Source organism: Capsicum annuum, chromosome 6 (genome assembly GCF_002878395.1).
Source record: "Capsicum annuum cultivar UCD-10X-F1 chromosome 6, UCD10Xv1.1, whole genome shotgun sequence".
NCBI classification, from domain to species: domain Eukaryota; kingdom Viridiplantae; phylum Streptophyta; class Magnoliopsida; order Solanales; family Solanaceae; genus Capsicum; species Capsicum annuum.
The window spans coordinates 47,876,170-47,897,001 of NC_061116.1; the positions used below are offsets into that span (position 1 = coordinate 47,876,170).

Genomic DNA, 20,832 nt, shown 5'->3' on the forward strand with positions numbered 1-20,832 from the left:
GTCTAACTCAATCAAATCTGCAAATATGACTCTGTTAAGAACAGTGATAGGACACTTCTTATATATTTGCTTAGCAACAACAGATTCACCCACTGGTGTAGAGACTAGAAAAGGCTCAAAAATTTTTTCAGAACTGATTTCAAAATTCACAGCCACCAACGGAGTCACATAAGAAAGACTTGACCCAGGGTCCATCAACACATACACATCAAAATGAAATACACAGAGTGTACCAGTAAAAACATCTGGTGAATCCTCCTACTCCTGGAGGGGTGGTATAGCATAAAAGAGATTCTGGCGCTGACCACCTACAGTACTAGACGAGGCACCCTTAGGAAAAGTAGGATGAATTACAGGGGCTGGAGCACTAATAGTCTGATTCTGGGGACGAACATCGCGACTTCCATGTCTAGCATATGGGCAATCCCTGAATTTGTGGCCCAACTTACCACAACTAAAGCAATCCCTCTAATCGATTAAGCACTCCCCGGGATGGTCTCTACCGTACTTTAGACATGAGGGAGGATGAGGTCTGTTACTTACACTATCCTGGGACCTAGACATAGTAGACCTATTACCCTGCTCCGGCCTCATTCTGAATGCAGGAGTACTGGCTGATGAAAGCACTGGCACAAGAGAACGGATCTGGAACTGAGAGTGGATCCCTCCAAAAAACCTAGCCTGACTATACCCCTGTTGCTCTAATATAACTCTCTTATTCCCTCTCACTCTCTCTCTTTCTTTTACTTTATCCGCTTCAATCTGCTGAGCATGAATCATTAGTCTTGAAAGGTCCATGTCCCTATTAAGCATAGCGCATATACATTCTTTCATAACATAACTAGATACACCGGCCAAGAACTTACTCATACTAGTTCTAGAATCAGCCATCATACCGGGAGCATATTTAGATAACTGGTTAAACTTATGGCAATACTCCTTAACTCTCATGGAGCCCTGTCTCAAGTTCATAAATTCTTCTAGGGAAAGAAGCTGTCTAAGAAAGCATCCTAAAATAATTGCCAAGTCACAGAAGCATCATTCTCCCTTCTACTTTTCCACCACATCTCTACCCAATCATAAGCAATATTTTTTATTTGATAGGCAGCCAATTCAACACTCTCCTCCTCAGTCACATGCATAATTTGAGTGATCTTTCTCACTTCATCTCAATACATTTATGGGTCTTCACCTACTTTCGACCCATAGAACTCAGGTGGATTCATTCACATAAAGTCATGAACCCAAGCTGCAGCAAAATTATTCCCTTACGAAGGTAGAATAGTACCTTGGGTGTTGGCTTGGGCGTTGGCGGTAACCACCTGGGCTAGCACTTGGAAAGCTACCCAAAATTCGACATGGGACACTGTCTCACCTAAAGGATCAATGGATTGAGGTCGTTCATTATTTCTGTGAGCTCTATGAGGAGGCATTTTCTGTCATAATAGAGCATGAATTAACCGCAGAGAAAAACAGTCATAGGCACAATAGACTCTTGAAATAAAGAAAAAACTTTTCCTAAAACGTCCCATAGCCTCTTGCTCATAGATGTGGCACACTACACACTGATGATCAAGACTCTATGTAACTCGGCTTGACAGACTCCCTAGGACTCATTGAACCTTAGGCTCTGATACAAGGCTTGTAACACCCTGAGAAACTATCTCGAGACATCACATGGTGCTCAAGGCCACACGTGGCCTCAAGCTAACCCTCTAATCCTGTCATTACTTTTAGAACTCTCTATGACACGAATCATCATAAAGTAGGAAAGAATATTCATGACATGAACATACTGAGATACGAAGTAATACTGTCCTGTACAATCAAAATACTAATATTCTGTACATACTGGTACTCTAGTTTGACAAAGACTCTACTATATAAGACTGAAGGGCTATTGGGACAGATCCCCAACTGGCTCATACTGAACGAAAAAATAAACAACCATCAATTAGCAAGACAAACTCATGAACATAGGTCCTCGAACCATGAGGACTCACCAACTATAGGAATGTAGATGAAGGTACTCATAGATCACTGTCGCAGTTGAGACTAAGCACCTGAACCTATATCATGAGGAAATATAGAATACAAGAGAGTATGAGAGTCAGTACTTGGGAATGTACTGAGTATGTGGGGGTGGATGCATCATTTTAAATAATATCATAAATGTATAAGAAGATCATTCATGCTAACAATAACAACTTTCTTCGCTTGAATTATCTAAAACATCATTTTCGAAAGTCGTTAATAATAACATATGCTTCATAAATCTCGTAAATCATTTAACTCAACTCAAACTCTTTGACTCATGACTTAGAGTGGCTCGGTAACTCATGGTACTCAGATCATTATGGACATGGGAGTTTCTTATAACCGACATAACTACACCATATGAGCCGCATGGAGTCCAACGTTTTGCCCTCCTAAGGAAAGAACCCCCCACATTAGCAGGGGTGTCGTACTCTTGCCAGGGAGTACAACCTCAATCTCATCATCACAATCTAATACTCGGGCTTTGGGCTACAACTATCAACATCAATCCACGGTGGCACGTAGTTCTGTAGAAATACTAAATTTCCTGCTCGGTGCTAAATACTCCTCCCAGAATCAGCTCAGAACACGTTAGGAAATCCACCTCAATTAATATCAACTCCTGGGTCTATCGTAATGACCAAAACAACAGTATATCTCATCGGTAAATCATATATGACTGTGGATTCCTAACTCGACCCAAATTCAAACAATGTTTCTCTACATCAAGTACATTTGCTTATCAAATTATTTCAATTGCCAAAGCTTCAAGGAAACATCATCAAACTCATTCTTGACTTTCGATTCAAATATCGATATATATATATATATATTCAATAGTCAAATTTCTTATAGAAAAATACAAATCTTGACACTTATCATAAATCACTTAGAAACCATCAATATATAATGACAATATACATCTCATGGAATAAATACTCAATTTAAGAAGCATGATGGTGAAATAACCATAAATATCAAGCTTATTCAACTCAAGTCTTATAAATCACACATAAAGAAATTTGGGTGTAAACCCACTTGTAAAAATCATGTAAATCAATAATAGAAAGTAAATCTTTAGGCACAAGAACGAAAAGAGTGTTCTTGTTGAAACCCCACATACCTTGGATTTTGATTTGAAGATGTGGAAACTTTTTTGGAACTCTTATCACACTTTTAGGCTAAGATTCTTGATGCCTTCAACTTGGGAAACTTAGTCCTTGAACAAATTGGAGAAATTCATGGAAGATTCTTTGAGTTTCTTGGAAGAGGATTTGGATTTTGGATCTTATAGAAACCCTAGTTTCTAGGAGATTCTTGGAAGATTGAAAGAGAAAGGAGAAGGAAAATGAGTGGCTCTTCTCCACTATGATATATATATATAAGACTACATGGGAGAAAATGACCAAAATGCCCTTTTTTAAAAATGCTAAAATTTGCTGATCGAGGCCTATAACGGTCGATATGATGGTCTGTCAAGTCTCCTGACGGTCCACTAAATCGTCTGTCACTCGAGTGCCAAAACTGGAACGTTCTTCCTTGATGTGATGGTCCTTCAGGAAACTGATGGTCCACCAAGTCGTCCGTCACTCAAGGGCCAGAAATGAGACATTCTATCTCTACCTAACGGACCCCTTGACGGTCTGTAAACTTTTTGATGGTCCACCAACTTGGCTGTCGCATGATGGCCTGAAAAAGGAGTCACTACCTCGGCTTTACGGGGCACTTGATGGTCCACCTGGTCTACCGTCAAACCAGGTCGATTCGATATCGTTGAGTAAAACGGCCATAACTCACTCATCCGATGTCAGATTTTGATGAAATTGGTATCGATGGAAAGCTTATTCAATGCTCTATATTACAAAAATTAGAAATTATAGAAATACAACATGGTTTAAACTTCAATCACTTTGGAATTCATACATATCCACTCAAAAGACGGATTTAGGCTTAAAAAATGATCGGGGTATTACAAAGTCATGACCAAATTTAATTTGGATTGGTGAAATTTGTTTTAAGGAGGGAAGAATAAATCTTGGAGCCTTTTTTTCAAGTTTCAAATTTCAAGACTTGACTTTTGTAGTACTTTTCCTTAAAACATGGACCCTTGTTTCATGAGAAAGTAGTTGAGAATTGATGTAAAGTCTTTTGGTGGTTGGGGGTCTTTCAAGACTAACAATTACTTACACCTCTTTCCTTCACCTTTTAGGACCTATCATTCACTTTATGTTCTAAAAATATATGAAAGAAGGTGAAGAACTTAAAGAACAAAAACGACCACACCAAGAACAATAACAATAAACTTCAAGAACAACAATAATTCCAACGGCCAACTCCAATCCACAACAACAAACGGTCAAGTCTCTTTAGTATTCTGTCTTTGATTTTAGCAAGAGATGAAGGTTGTGAAGAACTTCAAGAAAAACAACAACATTCACCAAGAATAACAACAACAACACTCCTATCAACAACAACCAAACACACGGCCAATCAAGTTTCTCAACAACAATGCCTACCATAACAATGTTCAACAACAATGGGCCAAGCTTATGTTTACAATAACAGCATCAAAATACAAGCTCAAATCAAGATATAGACTCAATGTGTTAGTGAGGAACAAAACTAACACTTAGAAATAACAAAGACAAGTAAAAAACTCGCCCAACACACAACAAAAATACAATTTTTGGCCAAGAACACAAAATGGACAGATTGTTTTTTTTCTAGAATTTTCAGATTTCAATTTTTTTTCAAGTGAGCTAGCCCAAGATTTGATCTTGTAGAAACAAGATTGATACGAGTACGACCACGAGGATGGAAAAGAATGAGTGTGTATTGAATTCGTCCAAGGAAGTGCATAAGTGAAGTGTAAAAGAGGGCCTACATGCACTAAAACCAGCCTCTAAGTTACACTTTATGGGCACCTCACCCTTGAGGGGTATTGTGGTCAGTTTGTATTCTATTTTGTAATACACTATATATAGAACCTCTTATGGTTTTTAGTCTTATATTTTGATGAATATTGAAAGTTGTAGACAATTAGACATTTCTCTCTTCTGAGAAAAGCCCCTATGGCCAAACATTGTAACTAGGGATTTCAACTTGAGTGTGGAATCACTCATGTTGGATTCAATCTTGGAAATGTTGGATGCTTGAGAGATCGAGGTACCTATTATGCCATGTAAGATATAGGTGAATTTTAGTGTGTAGTGTTAAGGGTCCAAGAGTGGAATATGCTCTTGGGTTCTTAAGATTATGCCTTCATGTAGTCTATCTTTCTATCCCTTTGTTTAGTGTAATCTTTTGGTGTTGTTTCTTGTGTTGTTGAAATCGTTGGTTATTATTATTGTAATCCTCTTGTTCTTTGCATGTTGATGTTGTTTTGGGTGTTATAGACATCATTGAATCTTGTATTCTTCTTGTTGGTAGCGAATCCGAGAGTGGTATCCAAAAAGGTCCTCGGATCCTTAAGATTAGTGGACTGATTTGGATTGTGTTTCGTGTTCTCCTTGTTTGTCTTGTATCAAAGATCAAGCCATGATTTGATACCAAATGATACAAGATAAACAAGGAGAACACGAAACACTCCAAATCAGTCCACTAATCTTAAGGATCTGAGGACTTTTTTAGAGACCACTCTCGGATTCGCTACCAACAAGAAGAATACAAGATTCAATGATGTCTATAACACCCAAAACAGCATAAGAGGATTACAATAATAATAACCAACGGTTTCAACAACACAAAAAACAACACCAAAAGATTACACTAAACAAAGGGATAGAAAGATAGACTACATGAAGGCATAATCTTAAGAACCCAAGAGCATATTCCACTCTTGGACCCTTAACACTACACACTGTAATTCACCTATATCTTACGTTGCACAAGAGGGACCTCTATCTCCCAAGTATCCAACGTTTCCAAGCTTGAATCCAACACGAGTGATTCCACACTCAATTTGAAATCCCTAGTTACAATGTTTGGCCATAGGGGTCTTTCTCACAAGAGAGAAATGTCAAAGTGTCTACAACTTTCAATATTCATTAAAATCTAAGACTAAAAACCCTAATAGGTTCTATATATAGTGTATTACAAAATAGAATACAAAATAACCACAATACCCCTCAAGGGTGAGGTGCCCATAAAGTGTAACTTAGGGGCTGTTTTTAGTGCATTTAGGCCCTCTTTTACACTTCACTTGTGCACTTCCTTGGATGGATTCAATAGAACTCATTCTTGTCCATCTTCGTGGTCGTACTCGTATCATCCTCCCCTCCTTAAAAAGGATTCGACCTTAAATCCATGCCTTGCAAAATCAAAGAGAGACAAACAAGCACACTTTCTCATGGCATGGGGGTTAGGATTAGCAAAAATAAACAATAATGGTATGTACTCAAAACACTCAAAAAAGCCCACACCAAAAAAAGAAACCGAGGACCCTTTGAGTTTAAGTCTCGGCCAACAACAAGTCTCGACATGCCAAGGTGGTTCATATTTGACATATAACCAAGAGTCTTTAGTGTTAAACATTATGAATCCATCGACAAATTCACCAAGGACTTGGCTATGATAAGCACCCAAAAGAAACGCACCTAAGCCGAGAGTAAATCTTCCCCACCCTAAGATGGCACCGGGATCAAATGAGGAAAGTGGCCATAGACACGGGTCTAAAAAACACACCCGTTTCCCATAGTCTTTACCACAACCACACGGCCTACTCTCTACATTGGCATACATATCATCATAAGTAAAGATAGAGCAGAGAAAGGTGGCATTCAATTCTACTTCTACTATGGTGTCCTCAAAAAAGCCACATAAAGTAGAAAAAGAAGTAATTTCTAAGACCACACATTCCTTACCCTTAAGAGTACTCTCATCTTCCAAGAAGATATTTCTATCTTTAGGAGAAATATTGTCATAACATAGTGGGTTAGCATATAGGCTATAGCTTTCAAGGTAAGCTATACCATTATTTTCACCACTAGGCCTACTAGGAGTGTTTAAACTACCTTCAAACAAGACATTGTACCTAAAGAGTGAATGTTCTAACCCGTGGATAGATTTGGAACTTTCACTCTCTAAGGAATCATTATCAAGTTTCAAAGATATGTCAAGAGACGATTAACCCTATGATCCAAGCAAACATTAGAATCTTTACAACAACATAGGCTCACAGGTTCACTCTTTTTTTCTTGATCAACATTTTCAAATTCTTCACTTACTTGAGACTCATTAATCATATCACACATATTCTCAAGTGGTGGGCAAGTTTTATACACAAGTTGGTCAACACAAATTTCACTCGACGATGTACTTTCATTCAACACAATAGCTTCAACACTAGGTGAACACAAATCGATCTTACTAGAAGAGCCAATTCGGTCATCTATAGGATCAACTAGTGTATCCACTCGCACAACATGTACATCATCCACAAGTGGTAAGGAATCAATATACTCATACGTAGTTAAGATACTACTTACACTCAACGGCTTATTAGTCATACGTTCGTCATCCATATGTACCAAAGTGTAAGAGATAGCTATTACCTTGACGTTCATGAGTACGTTCATCTTTACCTTAGTGTGAAAGTCCTTCACAAGTTTGGGCAGCAACTTCCTTTGGGAAGCTCTTACCACAAGGTGTTTGGACCTTAGATTTTGGATTTGTTGGGATAAGTGTGGATACCAATTGGCATAGCCTTTCAACTTGCCATTTTATGTCTTCAATATTGTCGGTGATGCGGTCAAATGTGGCATCGAGATTGGTGGAAGCCATGGTACCTAAGAAAAGACAACAACGAACAACAAAACAAACAAGCTTGTTTGCTCAAAAAGGCCTCACCACACTCTCACTCTTGATTTTTACCTCACACTTGGTTTCACAAGTGTTGAAAGCCAACTTGTACTTCATGAGTGATTGAGGGAGGAGTCCACCTTGGTCCGAAATAGATTTTATTTGACTTGACTCAAAGAAAATTTTCTTACGGACTTAAACCAACAGGATACAACGAACTCACAAAAGAGAAAAAGCATAAAAGAAACGTAGACACGAACAACGGATTCAAGAACTAAGTGACAACCTAGTAGAAGTTTACTAGCTTGTTAATTAGTACTAGGATCAACTAAACAAAACTAAGAGACAACAAAATAAAACTAAGAAATCTAAAATTTGAGCTCAAAAATATTGCGTGAACAGTAGCAATGATGATGTGGTGGCCACGTATTAGTTTGATTTTATCAAGTGGTTATTCTCAAATGTTCAAGTCTTGGTCAAAAATTAATTTGGATTGGTGGAATTTGTTTTAGGAGGAAAAATAAGTCTTGGAGCCTTTTTCAATTTTCAACACTTGACTTTTTCTTGTACTTCTCCTTAAAACATGGGTCCTTAAATCATAGAAAAGTAGTTGAGAAGTGATATAAAGTCTTTTGGTGGTTGGGGGTCTTTCAAGACTAACAAGTACATACACCTTTTTCCTTCACCTTTTAGGATCTAGCATTCACTTTATGTTCTAAAAATATATGAAGGAAGGTGAAGAACTTTAAGAACAACAACAACCACACCAAGAACAATAACAATAATCTTCAAGAACAACAACAATTTCAACGGCCAACTCCAATCCACAACAACAAACGGCCAAGTCTCTTTAGTGTTGTGTCTTCGGTTTTAACAAGAGATGAAGGTTGTAAAGAACTTCAAGAACAAAACAACATTCACCAAGAACTACAACAACAACACTCCTTTCAATAACGACAACCACACACATGGCCAAGTCAAGTTTTTCAACAATAATGTCCACCACACGATCTTACTTGTTCACGACAATAACAACAAAGCTCAAACTTTGATATGGACTCAAGTGTTAGTAAAGAATAAAGCTAACACTAGAAACACTCAAGACAAACAAAAATCTTAGCCAAGATACAATAAGAACGCAATTCTCGGCCAAGAACACAACACGAGCAGATTGCATTTTTTTTTTTTTCAGCTTTTTAATAATTTATTTTTGTGAATTTTCTAATCAAGCAAGCCCAAGAGTGATCTTGTAGGAACAAGATCTATCGATGCTTTGATAACAAATGATACAATACAAACAATAAGAACACGATACACACTCCAAATCAGTCCACTAATCTTAAGGATCCAAGGACCTTTTTGGAAACCACTCTCGGATTCGCTACCAACAAGAAGAATACAAGATTCAATGATATATATAACACCCAAAATAGCATCAACACATGAAGAACAAGAGGATTACAATAATAATAACCAACGGTTTCAACAACAAAAGAAACAACACCAAAAGATTACACTAAACAAAGGGATTGAAAGATAAACTACATGAAGGCATAATCTTAAGAACCCAAGAGCATATTCCACTCCTGAACCCTTAACACTACACACTAAAATTCACCTATCTCTTATGTGGCACAAGAGGGACCTTGATCTACCAAGTATCTAATGTTTTCAAGCTTGAATCCAACACGAGTGATTCCACACTCAAGTTGAAATCCCTAGTTACAATGTTTGGCCATAGGGGCCTTTCTCACAAGAGAGAAATATCTAAGTGTCTACAACTTTGAATATTCATCAAAATCTAAGACCAAAAACCCTAAGAGGTTCTATATATAGTGTATTACAAAATAGAATACAAAATGACCACAATACCCCTCAAGGGTGAGGTGCCCATAAAGTGTAACTTAGGGGATGTTTTTAGTGCATTTAGGCCATCTTTTACACTTCACTTGTGCACTTTCTTGGACGGATTCAATACGTACTCATTCTTATCTATCCTCGTGATCATGCTCGTATCATTGACGTACGTATGAAGGCTGAGCCACGATAATGTGCCATCATGACCCATTTACATGTAATGACAAAAGGCCATCCAGGCTTTCAATTCTTTCCTTTCAGGTCCATAGTAAGTTTACTTTCCACACACGAATCTCTTTAATCTGTTAGTTTGTTTATACACTCATCTATTTTCATAGCGTACATTCAAACAGAAACTACTTAAAAAGGTGGACTTGGAAAAGCATTTAGTAGTTGTTTAGTCATGAAAATCAAAAATTTTTGGAGTTGAAATTGAAGTTTGGAGTTAGGTTTGGTCGGGAATATAAATTGGAGTTGTTTTTTACTTTTTGTGAGAGAAGTAAAAGTGAATAAAGGAAAACAAGTTTAACTTGTTTTCACTTTTCCTTTAAAATTCTTATGGACAAATACTACTGTTTTTACTAAAGTAAAATATTTTCAAAAACAAAAATAAAAAATTCTCATGGCCAAACAACACCTCTCACCACTTTAGTGCATTGGACGAAAAAAAAGAGGTGGGGTTTCTTGCTGAGGCTCTCAGAATATTGACCTCGAAAACTCCTCTTGCCGTTGATTCATAACTTAAGCCAATGCATCAATGTGCTCAATGCAGAAGATTAACTTGGAAGATCATTCTAGGGGCAACAAGTTTCTTGATGGAAACTGTCTCGAGTTGCTCAGCCAAGAGCTAATACCATTCCCTGAAAAAATTATTATTGCTTCAGATACTTACTTATATCTTGATTCTCTCCAAGTATAACTATAAGTACACCAAATAACCACAAAAGGTTTCCTTTTAAGACAGCTTAACAGACGGGAATTAAATATCTCAACAAAGTCAAAAGATGCTAAAGGTTCAAAACACTTCGTCACAAGAGCGCTTTGTCACAAGAGTCTAAAAAATAAAATGAAACTTAATTTTTTTCATGAGAGAGGTCAATAAATAGGAAACCCATAAACTGTAAACATGACATAAATTAAAGGAAGCCTGGTGTACGAAACTCCCGCCTAGAGACGGGTCTAATAAATAAAGAATTATAATTGGAACCTAAAAATAAATTTGAGGTCAAAGGCATTGAATGCTCTAGAAAAATCAGCATAGTGGTATTGGACACATGCATAAAAATAACGCAACCAGCAAATTTCTACCTTGGGGTACTTACTGCCAGTCAAAAAGTAGAGTACAAAAAAAAATGATGTATTGTTGGAATAAACAATATAAATATATCAACTAATGCCACAATCCCAAATCAATTGGAGCAATGTAGGTATTATTTAAGTTGGCTATCAACTTACCTAAAATGACAAAAAATTTTGACAAATTTCTTTTCAAATTAATTTCAAGATACAATGTAAACATCATTTAATAGGGGTATTATGATAAAATAGTCATGTTATTAATTATTTTTCTTAATGGGTATGCCAACTCAAAATGTGACAAGTAAAATCAAACGGAGAAAGTCGTTGAGCACTTGAAAGATAATTATAAATCAACTACTTTCGCCGTTCACTTTTACTTGTCACTTTAAATAATCATTGATTGAGTGAGTTACAATATTATCCTATTAATTGATGTTTGGTGATAGGTTTTGAAAAATGATTTGCAGCATTAGAAATTAATGTTAACGATAAAACGTGAAAAAAAATTATCTTTTCTCGACTTGTCAAAAATGATAAGTAAAAATGAAAATCAAATTAGGGACGGAGGAAAAGCGAATGGAAGGAGTACTTGTTCCTGTTTGTATGGTGGTTTCCCATGGTATGGTATGGCATGGTTACCAAGAGAATCATGTTTGTTTTGATTGTTTTCAAAAAAGTATGGTATGGCATGGTATGTTTTCATGATTTGGTAACCATGAAACCCCTCACTTTTTAGAACCACTAATTTGGTGGTATCCCATATATTTTTTTTTTCAATTGTACCCTTATATAATATTATCTAATCCTATTTTAACCTTTACTCTATATTACTTTTAACCCTAATATATTTCTATTTTTATGCTTTTCTGCTCCTCTCTTCTACGTTGTTGTTCTCCTATGGGTTCTTCGTTCTGCCTTCTTCTTCTACTACGTTTGTTCTCTCAGGTATGTTTTAAATTGCTTAGTGTTTTCTCATAAAATTTACCATATTTACCTATCAAATATGTTGTTGAGTTAGGATTGGTGTTCAGCAGAAATAGCAGAAAATTATTGTTTTATTAATAATTTTTTATAAATTTAAAATTTATAATAATTAGGGGCATTTTAGTAAATTTACCTCTTACGATACAGTATCGTACCATCGAACCAAACAATAAAACTGTTATTAAATAGTAATGAACGATACAGTCCATCCTAACATTATATTGTATTGTACCATACCATACCATACCATATTGTATCGTACATTATGAAATCATGACAAACCACCATCCAAACAAAGTGGGGTCCTTTGATAGAAAGGATAAGTGATAACTAATTTGGGGATTAATTTTAGGATAAGCTTATCTCATATTTAATTGAGATAAAATGCATGAAATAATTTACTCTAAATAATTTACTCCGAAATTAGTTATCTCAAAAGTGTGATGACTAATTTCTAGATAATTAATTTCAAAATATTTAGTTTCCAACCAAACGATCCCTAATGTGTGATATTAGAGCTATTTATGTGATTGTGTATATAAGTTGGATCATATAGGTATAATCATAAATGAAGTAGGTGTAAAGGTAACCATTGAGTTAAATTCTGTATTAATAATATTCGTCTTTGTAGCATAGTCAAGGTAGTTCGTTACCGCTGAAGGATGTTGTGAGTGGTTAGGACTGCTACTTTCATATTTTGGATATTTTAATTTTGAATTTTGTATGAAAATATTTTAATAGAGTGTCATTGAATAAAGAGAAAATGGTCTATACCCCCATCTTTAGTCGAAATTCCAACTACACACTCAACTTTTACGGAAGAACTATTACCCCCTAAAATTTTTTTACTGAATTTATTATCCCCCAATTGGTGACCTGTCAGCATAAACCAAGTAATAACACATCCGTGTATTTCACGCGCCTGGGCCCACGCCGATATTCTCATTTTTCTTGACAAAATATCTCATCTCCATTCTCTTTCATCCTTTCATTTTCAAAAGAACTTTTCATCTTCCTCTCTCTTCTCTCTTAACACCGGGATTTCATCTATTTTTTTTGGAGATTGTTGTTGTAATTTAAACTTTTGGTTGTAGATTTTCAAACAATCATCTTGTTGTTGTTATAAGGTGTGTGTTTTTTTTTTCTAAACTGGAAAAAATTGAATTAGAATTTTTATTTAATCTCCAAATTTGAGTGAAATTAATTGGTGCTTTTTGTTATTAAGTTGTCTAAGTATTCTATTAATAGCATATTACGTTCGTAAGTACATCAAATTAGGATTTCTGTTGATTGTTTAAGTCAGTTTATTAGAAATTAGAATTTTTCTTCGATCTATTGTTAATATGAAAAATTAAAAAATAAATTGTGTTGAATAACATGTGCATGTTAATATCTTGTTATTTTGTGTGATTTTTTTCCTAAACAGATTTAAAATTAATTAGGGTTTTATGCTAACCCCCAAAATTAGAAATTAATTGAGTGACATTAAGCTGTGGTTTTTGCTATTATGTTGTCTAAGTGTTTGATTAACAGCATATTACGTTCCTAATTACATCAAATTAGGATTTTTGTTGATTGTTTAAGTCAATTTATTAGAAATTAGGGTTTTTCTCCGATTTGTTGTTAACATGAAAAATTAAAAAATCAATTGTGTTTAATAGAATGTGCATGTTAATATCTTGCTATTTTGGTGTTCAATTTTATAGCATGTTCATGAAATTTTTTTTTTCTTTTTTCATAATATTTCTGCTATGCTACTTTGTCTTATTTGATTCTTTATTGTCATCAGTTAAGACATGAATAGTTTTACTTTGATTATTCTAAGATGGTACCATGATGGGGTCTTAGATTTAAGTAGTGGGAAACCAGTTTATAGGGGGGGTTAGTTACCGAATTTTTGAATGTTGATGTAAATAAGATGTCATATTTTGAGTTGAAAGACTATATTAGAAAATTGAGATATAGCACTAGTTGCACCTTTAGTATTAAAGCACCTAACAGTGGCACTTTGGTAGATGTTGATAATGATATGGATATTTTTTACATGATGTGTTCCTTGGAAGATGGGAATGAAGTAAAGGTATTTGTCAACCATTTAGTTGATGAGCCAATTGATATGCCCCCCCCCCCTCTCCCCAACCTTTATTAGAATTAGAAAATATTTATCATGGGGATTTGGAGGAATCTGGTGCATCTTTTTATGATAGGCCTAACTTTAGGGTAGGTGAGGACCATTTAAATGTGGAGGACCCTGCTTCTTCTTTTTTTCCAACCACATCTTCTTTTAATATCACACCTCTTTTCACTGCTACATCAAGAGCTGCTGCACCAAGGGTTGCTGCACCAAGGGCTGCTACATCAAGTGTTGCTGCAACAAATGTTGATGCAAGTGCTGCTGCAGTAGATGATATAAATGTTAGTCCTACTGGATCTGATTTTTAGAAGAAGTAGAGAATTCTGATTATTCTACTGAGGATAGTGTTGAGTCAGAAGGAGAATTAGTTGGAGATGATAAAGAGGAGTATGGTAGTGATGTACATGAGGAAGTTAGGGAGTTGAGAGCTGAAAAGAGGAAGTTTTAAAGGAGGAAAAAAGGTGAGAGAGTACCAGCTAACAATTTGAGGTACCAGTAGGTGAAGCAGGACCAGATCTAGGTTTTGATGAAATTGAAATAGGTAGAGCAAGTCATGAAGGAAGTCTTGGAGGTGATGAGCCTTACTTTGCAAGTTCTGATGAGGACACTTTTGTATTAGATAAAGATGATTGTTGTGGTGACGATGAACATAAAGTGGTTGATTCTGGTAGAGCAAGAAATGTGAAGTTGTCAAAAAAATGACAACAAATAAAAAAATCATTCATGACTCAACTGTAAAGGAAATTGTTTGGTAGTTGGGTATGGTGTTTAAAGATGTGAGTGAATTTAGAAGAGCAGTGACTAAATATGCAGTAAGAAAAAGGGTTTCTGTGGAGAAATGGGTAAATGAGCCAAAAAAAGGTTAGAGTTAGGCGCAAGGATGGTTGTCCATGGCTTTTATATGCAGGTCTTGACAAGACAACAAATGATTTCATGATAAAAACTTACATTTCAAAGCATACTTGCAACAAGACAACTAGAAATTACTTGTGCAATGCAAAGTTCTTAGCTAAAACCTTCAGAGAAAGAATAGTTGAGCAACCAAACATAATAGTATTCAAGTTGCAAGAGTTGATTAGAAAAAAGTTCAAACTTTATGTTGGTAAGACCACTGTGAGAAAATCAAAGGTTAAAGTGTTGAAAGAGATAATGGGTGATCATATTGTAGAATTTGGAAGAATCCTTGACTATAAAGATGAACTATTGAGGATAAACCCGGGGACCAGTTGTGTTATTAAACTTGGTGAGGCTGATGAAGAAGATAAACCAAAATTCCAGACTTTTCACATCTGCTTTGATGCTTTGAAAAAGGCATGGGTACATTGTAGGAAGTGCATAGGTTTAGATGGTTGTTTACTTAAGGGTATTTGTAAAGGTCAATTATTAGTTGTTGTGGCCAGGGATTGAAATAACCAGATGCTGCCACTTGCTTGGGCAGTAGTTGAAAAAGAGAATACAAACACCTGGACATGGTTTGTTAGGTGCATAAGGGATGACCTAAGACTTGGAGAAAGTGATGGTCTCACCCTGATTACAGATATGCAGAAGGTATGTAAACTATTTTATGTTTAACTTAGTATATGTAATTATGTCCTAACTTCACCCTTTTTTGTTATGTATGTGTACTGAAGGGACAATTACAGCAATTGAGGAGGTGTTACCTCAATCTAAACATAGAAGATATACAAGGCACATCTTAGCTAATTGGGGTAAGGACTGGAGAGGTCTTCAAACAAGACAACAGTTTTGGAAGATTGCAAAAAGTATATTTAAGTCTCAATTAAGGAAGAACATAGAGAAGATGGAGTTGCTTGGTTCTGAAAAAATAATGGAAGAGTTAATGTACGACAACATTAATTACTGGTGCTAGCTTTACTTCAATACTGAAGTAAAGTGTGATTCAGTGGATAACAACATGAGTGAGTATTTTAATGGATGGATCTTGGCAGCTAGGCACAAGACCATCATTACCATGCTTGAAGAAATAAGAGTGAAAATGATGAAAAGAATAGGCACTCTAAGAGAGTTTCCAAATACTTGGTGTAGTAATTACTCTCCAATGTGTTTGAAGATTTTAGAGGAGAACATCAACAGGTCTATGGATTGTACCATTGAGTTTAATGGAGTGGCTGGTTTTGAAGTGAAAGAAGGGTTTTGTCAACACCCAGTGGATATTATCAAGAGCACTTGTAGTTGTAGGTTATGGCAGTTAAAAGGCATACCATGTGCACATGGTGTGGCTGCACTGTTGTTCAAGAAACACCCCTTGTATGACTATATTAAAAGCTGTTACAGTAAGGAAACATACTTGAGGACTTATGCTAATGTGCTTGAACCATTAACAAACATGGAAATAAGGCCTGTTTTATCAAACATTATTGTTGCACCACCTAAAATTAGTACCTTGTCTGGCATGCCATCTAAATCTAGGAAGAAGAAAGCTAGAGAAACAAAGAAATCTGAAAAATTGCCTAGAACTGGACTAGCAATGACATATAGTTTGTGCCATGTTAGAGGCCACAACAAAAGAGGGTGCCCTCTAAGAGGACAATCAGCAGAACCAAGTGCTGCACCATCAACAACACCTACTGGTTCAAACAGGGGAAGAGGCAGACCTAAGATAATATTACACTTGTACTAATTATCTCAATCACTTTTATATAACTCTCTTCTTTTTATATGTATAGAAAACTCCATCAAAAATCATTAGTGAATGTCAACAAGAAAAAAAAAGAGGGAGACCAAAAAAGACAACACCAGTAGCACCTAGTGCACCTCCTCTACCTAAAACACCTTTTGAACCTAGTGTTTTCCAAGCATCCTATTCTACACCTTTTGATTATTGTGTATCATCTTCAATGGATGGTACTACTAAAAGAGGAAGGGGTAATGATAGAAAAAAAATAGCTCCATTGAAAAGGTCAAAAGTAATGGGAATGGGTGCGTTCCAAGCTGAAAATGGATTCAAAGTCCTAAATGTAAGTATCTTACTTTGTTATATCTTATGTACATTATGAGTCTTTAATGTATGACAAAATGAATAATTTTTATCCTTCATTGTAGCCTAGCATGCCTAGCAGTAAAATCTGCTCTACTGATCAAGCAAAGGTGACAAGATCAGCTGATATAACTGGTAACATTAGTTATATACCAAGTACTACCAGTAAACTAAAATGAAATGGAAAAGCAGCAATATCAACAAAAAAACTACAAGACATTAAAGAGAAGAAAAGAAAGAAGAATGTGGGAAGCAGTTCAAATAATCCAAGTCAAAATAACACTTCTTCAAAGTCAAAGATGCCCTAAAAATTATAGTGATGTTGATTATTTTAAGCATTGTTTTAAGTTAGACCAGTTGACATTAATTTGTATTTGAGAATGATGATGGTGAACTACTTACAGGTTGTTATTTTCTGTTTTGTACCTTAATGAATGTTGCCTTATGTTAGGCATTATGACTGTTGTCTTTTCTTAGTTGCTAAAAACAGTGTGTTGATAAAATTTTGCCTTATGTTAGGCATTGAATTTGTAATGAATGATCGTATTTTGTTGTGTTCAAATGATGGCGTTGTGGTGTTGTTGTAAAGTTGTGTTGTCACAACAGTTGCGTTGTTTTAAAGTTGTGTTGTCGAAAAAGTTGTCTTTACAAAATGGTGGACGGTGTTGATTATATAGTTGTGTTGACACAACATTGTAATTACATGTTCAAAGTAAATAATTTAAAGAAGATACATTGAATTACACAAGACATAATTGAACACTCAACTAAAATATCATAACACACCATAATCCGAATGTCTATATAGGTAGAAACACATACAAACTCAAACATAAACAATCAATTTACTACTTTAAACAGAGTTATTGCCAATGAAAATGGCAACAACACAAATCCAAATACAAAAAAGTGTCTTCCTAATGAACCTACACCATTTCCATCTTCCATTGAGTCTCTTTTCCGAAGTCAACTTGTCAATTTAAACCTGTTTAAGCCACAATTCTTGTTTCAAATATTTGATTTTGTTCACTAATCTTAGAAGGATAAAATTTGATCTTGGATTGACTTTTTCTTTGTCCCTCCATAGAAAAAAATTACACTTTTGATCCTATAAAAAAATTTACAAATCAGTACATTACCAACAAACAAATCTAAAGTAGAGTAAACTACGATGAAAATAAATACATACACCATAGTAGGGACAAGACTAAAATCTTCTTCCTAGATTTGATTTAGACTATGAAGTTTGCAAGTTCAACAAAATTCCATGTTTGCATCTCACTACAGCATTAAGCATTAGGTCTGATTCATCCATACAAAGCTCATTCAATTTCACATTTGCCATATGAAGAATTCCGACAAAATCAATCAACAAATTACGAACCCCAAATTAAAGTTGGACAAGATTATAAATCACAACTTCAAGAGTTCAACAAAAAATTGGGATTACAAACAAAGCTAAGAAGATCTTTTGACAGAAATCGAAAAAAAAATGGAGGAGAAGAAGTCTCGAAGAAGAAGATGAGTTTGGACCGTTGGGGACACACATATTAATAATTGGAAATTAGAAAGTCTCAATTAGAAAGATAATAAAGAATTGAATAATATGTAATATAATATTTATTATATTATTAAAAATAATGACGTGGCAATTAGAAAATAAAGAATTTAAAGTGAAAAGGAGTCAACTGACGCATCCATGGGCGGTGTAGTCACGTCCATTGACAAGTCAACAATTGGGGGGAGTAATAAATTCAGTAAAAAAAATTTAAGGGGGTAATAGGTCTCTCGTAAAGATTGAGTGTGTAGTTGAAATTTTGACTAAAGGTTGGGAGGGGGGGATAATAGACTATTTTCTCTTGAATAAATCTTATCATATGTAAATTTAAATTAATTAAACTTCAATATGAATACGAATGTTGAACGGAAAAAAGAATAGGTCGGTAAACCCTTTTATTATTCACAGCATGTCAAATGCACCTCATGAATCCCGACTTAGAGAATATCTAGTTTATGCACTATTCTTCATTTATTTTTGTCAACCGACTGACTATGACTTTTGAGGAAGAATTGATATAAATTATGATTAAAGACTCAATTTTCCTGAAGATGACCCAACTCTTATTCAAGGACACTTGTTAACTTTCGACTAATTTATGAAAAAATTAATGCTTGTTTTGGTGAATGGGCCTTGGACTTTCTTAGATAGTTATCTCCAAACTCCTTTAGGTGACTTGTGTTAATAATAAAATATTAAAAGTGTGAAAATCCTTAAAAAAATGATTTGAACTTTTTACTCTTCATTAAAAGACTCTTCTTTAGTTACATTATTTTTTAAAATTTATTATTTAATTATTTTTTATTATATTAACTAGACTTCCTAAAATATATGGTAGGAGAATTAATTAATATTTTTCTTTCTACTATTCAATTAGAAAAATACTACTAAAATAGGACTCTATTAAGAAAATATTTCTATAAATATTGAGATGTACATTAAACTAGAGAACAAACCGGTTTGCCTATTGGGAGAATATGATTGATGCTCATCTAACTTGATTCAATTGCATGTCTAAATTGGTGGATGTTTGATTTTCTAAGCCTTAACTTTTTCACTATTTTTGTCAGCATAATAGAATTCAACATGTGTGTGTGTGTGTGTGTGTGTGTATATATATATATATATATATATATATATATATATATTTATATATCTTCTTTGTTTTCAATCAAAATCATTCTTTAGGGTCAAAATTTTCACTCAGACAAGATTAGTTGGATCAAAATTGAAGTTTTGTGATCACTATTATATTTTTTTTATATAGTTTACAGGTGATAGATGAATGTCGGTTGGCTTTGAAGAATTTATTGTGTAAACGATAGGTTTAATTGTATTATTCTGATATCCTAATTATCTTATTGTTTTATTTTAATTTACAGATACTAGATGAATGTGGTTAGCTTTGAAAAACAAATTTAGGTAAAGGTTAGGTTTAATTGTATTATCGTAATATCTCTTTTTAGTTTGTTATTTTGTGGTATTTTACAGTTCGTAGATGAATCTCGGTCGGTTTTGAGAAATTTTTCTGTGTAAAATTTAAGTTTGATTGTATTATTTTGATATCTTTTTTATCATATTATTTTACTACAGTTTACAGGTGATAGATAAATATTGATCGACTTTGAAGAATTTTTTTATGTAAAGGCTAGGTTTAGTTGTATTATTTTAATATATCTATTATCGTATTATTTTATTTTTGTTTACAGTGGTAGATGAGTGTCAGACGATTTTGAAAAAAATTTTGTGTGTAAAGATTAGATTTAATTGTATTATTTTAATGTTTCTATCATTGTATTGTTTGGTTGCAATCTACAGATGGTAGATGAATATCAATCGACTTTTAAAAATATTTTTGGTAAAGACTACAACAACAACAACAACAACATAACTAGTGTATTCCCACCTAGCGGGGTCTGGGGAGGGTAGAGTGTACACAGATCAGAGTTGGGAGAAAAAATGAACACTTTTTTAGCCTTAGGAGCTAAAACAAACTCTCATTTTATTTTGGATACAAAACGGACAGTTTTCCCATTTTGGGGCAAACTGCAACTAACACCAACTAACACCGTTTGCTGAAAATGTTTAGGGTTAAATTTGTTATTGTGGTTTGTCCAAAAATGGGCAAACTACATTTCTTCTTGTGTGAATAAGAGAATCGCTCGA

The 20,832-nt window shown here is 34.7% G+C and overlaps 1 protein-coding gene across 1 annotated transcript; it reads left to right on the top strand.

Annotated features, from left to right (window-relative positions):
- The first annotated feature begins 14,956 nt into the window (after positions 1 to 14,956).
- On the top strand, positions 14,957 to 16,751 carry LOC124899481. The gene is made up of 3 exons (XM_047414373.1): positions 14,957 to 15,427; positions 15,527 to 15,658; positions 15,981 to 16,751. The coding sequence occupies exons 1-3, from the start codon at positions 14,957 to 14,959 to the stop codon at positions 16,749 to 16,751; spliced, it is 1,374 nt and encodes a 457-aa protein (XP_047270329.1).
- The last annotated feature ends 4,081 nt before the right edge of the window (positions 16,752 to 20,832 follow it).

Coding starts and splice junctions, on each gene's coding strand:
- LOC124899481 (XM_047414373.1), top strand. CDS start 14,957: ATGAGCCAAAAAAAGGTTAGAGTTAGGCGCAAGGATGGTTGTCCATGG. Junction 15,428..15,526: donor ATGCTTTGAAAAAGGCATGG/GTACATTGTAGG, acceptor TGAAATAACCAG/ATGCTGCCACTTGCTTGGGC. Junction 15,659..15,980: donor TGATTACAGATATGCAGAAG/GTATGTAAACTA, acceptor TACTGGTGCTAG/CTTTACTTCAATACTGAAGT.